The sequence below is a fragment of the Octopus bimaculoides genome, chromosome 5 (assembly GCF_046866305.1).
Source record: "Octopus bimaculoides isolate indiv1 chromosome 5, ASM4686630v1, whole genome shotgun sequence".
NCBI lineage: Eukaryota > Metazoa > Mollusca > Cephalopoda > Octopoda > Octopodidae > Octopus > Octopus bimaculoides.
The window spans coordinates 66222910-66227594 of NC_142932.1; the positions used below are offsets into that span (position 1 = coordinate 66222910).

Genomic DNA, 4685 nt, shown 5'->3' on the forward strand with positions numbered 1-4685 from the left:
ATGGACAGTCAAGACTATTGAAAAGGTTGCAATACGCAACGAAAATTTTAGGAAAATAAAAATAAAAACATGTGGAAATTTTAACGGTGAGTGTGTTAAATTTTAAGGCACAATAAGAAAATGACTCTCCCCAGACACAACAGTATATATATATATATATATATATATATATATATATATATATATGTTCATCATACCATTTCTGTCATAGTTTTGTACATTTCTTATCGTTTTCTGTTGTACTGCACTATATATTCTATACATTTTGTAGAATGATAGATTAAGGATCTTTTTTTGTGAGTACTACCAGATTACTTGAATCCATATAGTGTGACTTAAATATCTCTATGTATGTATGTATGTATGTATGTATATCTTTAATTATATATATCATCATTTAACATCCATTTTCCATGCTGGCATGGGTTGGATGGTTTGAAAGGAGCTGCCCAGATGAAGGTTAAGATTTGACATGTTAACATATACTTACTAAATAACAGTGAAATTAAATTCACATTGGTTTTGTGTGTGATTGTTTCTATTTAATCTGCTTCAAATTTAAAACGTGTTTTTGATGTTTTTTATAGATCCGCATGGTCAATGATGTTAAAAGTGTTAAAATGCGTGGATATGCTTTCATTGAATATGAACATGAGAGGGACATGCACTGTAAGTAGTCATTGCCTTCTCTTCACTTTGTCTCTTAGGTGTAGCATTTAGCTTTTTTGCTTTACTTGTTAGGCTGGATCTGTTTATTCTCTTTATTCAATAAACTTATGCATTTTTAAGTATACAAAGGGTTAATTGAATGCAATTTTAAAGGGAAATTACATAAATTGTTGGTGTTATTTCTGGCAAGTATATGTTCCTCCTCATATTTTGTTACCCCAATCCAATTTATATTTATTTTAAATGTTAGTACTGTCGTTTTCTTCCAACTACTTGTCATTTCTGGTGCTAAACCTTTTTTGTTCTGTAAGGTCCGTAGACTTCACTTTCTAGTGAAAAAAAAAGACATACAAGTGAAGTATTTTGTAATGTATTGAAGGTAAATTGAATCCACTCATTAGCAAAACAAAAACAAAAACAAAAAAGTGACAAGTGATTTGTGAGGTAAGGTGCAAATTTTCCTGCAAGGTGACAGGACATTTGTGAGGTAAGATCCAAATCTTTCCACAGTGACTCAAGTGTTTAAATGCATATATGGTGAATCTGAGTTTGCAGGTAATTTATTTTTTGAAATATTTGTATTTTTTCACATGCAAAATATTTCAACATTTCACTCCTTTATCTGGTACTGTGTTAGGTTGTAGCTTTCTACAGTTAAATCATTTCTGTGAAATGTCCAGGTTAACAAGCACTATTTATTAATTTTGGAAATGACTTTTCTCCCATTATTTTTGCTTGTATTATCAGGAAAAAAAAACTGCCTCTTCTCATTCTAAACTTTGACACTGGAATGCTTGCAGTTTTGTAGAGAACTTAACATTGATTGTGCAATGAATTTGATCCTTTTCAGGTATCTCTCTACTACATTTGTTATTGCTTGCATTTCAAATGCTTTGAACAAGTCTGAAATGAATTGGATGTGCATTTTTAAGATATGGAGAGTGGATTAGTATGGGGTAGGACAAATTATATACCTATATGCATTAAAACAATAATCCAAAACTATTGGCATATGTGGCTTAAGTGTTAAATATAAATTGGTTGTAGATGAAGTTAATTAACTCCCAAACAGTCCATGCATTCTTTTTAGATTCAGTTACTCTAAAGAATATGCCATTTTTTGATTTGGTGAAGAGAGCTGATTGTAGTTGTTGTTGCAAAGATTACTTTGGAGTTGCTCAAAATTCATTTAGCACAAAGCCATGGGAGTCAGTGATACATTTTGGTCTATTTTGTTGCCTATGAAATTTCTAATAGAAAAAGTGTCTTTTAACCCAATTAGTCTTTCTTTTCTCTTAGTTAAATTTAAGTTACATAACTATTTGTTAATTCTGATGGGTTTCAAATTGTTAGATTTTTTTTCCTTTTAGATTATTGGAATTCTTTTGAAAGAAACCTTTCAATATATTTTTAGGTAGACTGTTTTCTACATTGCTATAATCAATCCAGTGTCAAATATTCTTTTGGGATATTAAGTCATATGCCTTTAAGCTATTGCTGTTAGCTTTCAAAAATTGAGCTTTGTGAGCACTGAGACTTTCACAATGTCAGTTTGGTTCAGGTAAGTTTTTATTTTGTACCTGAATTGACTGATACTTCTAGCTTCCAATAAGATTAGAGTCCGAGTAACATGGTTTGGTGCAGAGCGATTTGTTTCCCGCCTGCTAACCTGTTTCTCTATTATTTTTCCTACAGAGTGGTGAACGTTGTGGGCCCATGCGCACTATGTTGCCCTAACAAATCCAAAGTTGCTTGATCAAAAATATGGTGTCCAGTTAATAGGTTTGTATATTGGGTAAGCTCTTGGGTTAAAAAAATACATTAAAAAAAAGTGTTAAGACAAAAAAAATTGCTTAGAAATAGGTTTTATATCTGAATACATAGAATTTTGATAATTTAATGAGTTAAAGTAATTGTACTTCACACCTTATATAGATTTTCTACTTGAGATTTTGTAGAGCTTGTTATTATGCTTTGCATATTCTGTATTCAAAAGGATTTCAAATTTCTGTAATTTCTAACACTAGGGTAATTTAGAGATTAAAATTTTTGTTTTGATTTTTTTTTTCCTTTAATTTTTTTTGATATGATTTTTTTTTTTTGTGATTGTTGTAAGACAATCCGCTCAAGATTAAAGACTTCAACTGAAACTTTTTATTAGACTTTACAGAATCTGAAAGCAAGTACATAATATAGAAAATACATAGTAACTGAAATCTTAGATGCTTTTAAAAAGCTAATTTCATGATATTTTGTAGCTAGTTTTAATTTAAAAAAACTGTACTGATTAATCTGAAGCACCATAAAAAGGGTAACATCTGAAACATGTTCTTCAAGGTCTGTATGATTGTGGAGATTTGGCTGTCTCAAATAATTTATTTTGTTAAAGTAATTTTTTCTTTTATAAAGTATTTGTGTGGGTTTGATTAATAAGCTAGTTGGAGCCAACTTATATAGGTTGTTATACCAAAACTAGGTTTGTGTGTTGTGAATATATGTAGATGTTCATTTTTATGGTAGCTTCCAGGTAAGTCAGGTAAGTTCTCAAACTATGGATAATGGAAGTAGACTGCAGAAATGGCCATTTATGCATGATGAGTCACCATTGCCAATCTCTCAAAATCCATTTAGGGAAGGGACCCTCTTCTATCACATTTTTTAGTGCCGTAAGTGAAAAACTTTTTATAATTACTGTTTTCTTCATGTAAATCAGTGCATGTAGTTTATTGATTCATTACGTTAAAAATAAAATATGCATACAGAAGGTAAGTAATTGGGGCTTCTGAAGCTGTATGCATTCTTTCTTTGAGATTTTAAATTGTTCTTAAGTTGGGCATTATTTGTTTTATCACTGATAGTTTTCATATATTTATCTTTATTTCTTTACTCGGAAACAATATTTGATGTTTTCATCAGTCGTCCTAACAGTTGATAGGTTTGTTTGTAGTTTTGACTGTTTTAATGAATTTCATGGATTAAGCTTCATTGTTTGAGTTTAATGTTATAAAGGGTAATCATTTGGTTTTTATGCTTGGTTATTTGAGAAATTTTCTAGTTTCGTTTTAAATCTTTGCTCTGTCATTTCTTTGAGTACTAGTATTTAGTTATTTCTCCTCTACCTCAGGAAGCAATTATACTTTTCATTATATGAGATTTTATGTTTTGTGTTAGAAATTGTATGCATTGGTAAGTATATTTTCTTAGAATACATAAATTTTACAGCTTCTAAGATGTAGTGTTTTTTGATCTTTATGGCAGTGTTAGGTTTTAACTTTTTGGTTTAAATATATCTGAGAGGTTTTCAGTTTTTCTATCTGATCTATACATGTTAACAACTCTTGATCTTATATATCTACTATTAATAATTTTGCTTTGGTTTCCTTAAAAGCTCTGTTAATATTTCATGAAGCTACATTTGTGAAAATTTTAGCAAGCTTAACCAACAGTTCTACCAGATTTTCTACTTCTTGTATTCTGCTGTATTCTATTGTATTACATTGATCTGGTTTGGCTATTTACTGTGACCATTAATGGATGCAGACTATCACAGAAGCTGTAAATATATACCTCCATTTCATTTTGCATGAATCCTTACGCACCTAGCTATGCTAGGACTTTGTTGTTTTCAATAATAGTATTATTAATTTATTCATTTCACCAGCTGCTTACAAACATGCTGATGGTAGAAAGATTGATGGGCGCAGAGTACTTGTTGATGTTGAAAGGGGACGTACAGTTAAGGGATGGCGGCCACGTCGACTAGGTTCGTATAATTTTATTTAGAGAGCAAATCACTGTTTTATATCGATTCATGAAATTAATTTTCCCTTTTCGTTTTCAATATACTGTAGGTGGTGGTCTAGGCGGTACCAGAAAAGGTGGGCCAGAAGAAAATACAAGGTTTTCTGGTAGAGATGAGTTTAATCCTGGTCGAGATGGGTGAGTTCTATTTGTTCATAATTTGTTTCCTTGTCACTCCCTGTTGAATTTTCTGGTGTCATAGTTACAAAGTTATG

The 4685-nt window shown here is 30.8% G+C and overlaps 1 protein-coding gene across 1 annotated transcript in view; it reads left to right on the forward strand.

The window, feature by feature from the left end:
- The first annotated feature begins 529 nt into the window (after positions 1–529).
- The window catches only part of LOC106873934 (uncharacterized), a 6238-nt gene continuing 2082 nt past the window's right edge, over positions 530–4685 (forward strand). Inside the window, exons 1-3 of the mRNA XM_014921475.3 lie at positions 530–669; positions 4331–4432; positions 4521–4608. Of these exons, the coding sequence (XP_014776961.1) occupies positions 594–669; positions 4331–4432; positions 4521–4608 (266 nt within the window). The 5' untranslated portion in view covers positions 530–593. The remainder of the gene's footprint in view (positions 670–4330; positions 4433–4520; positions 4609–4685) is intronic.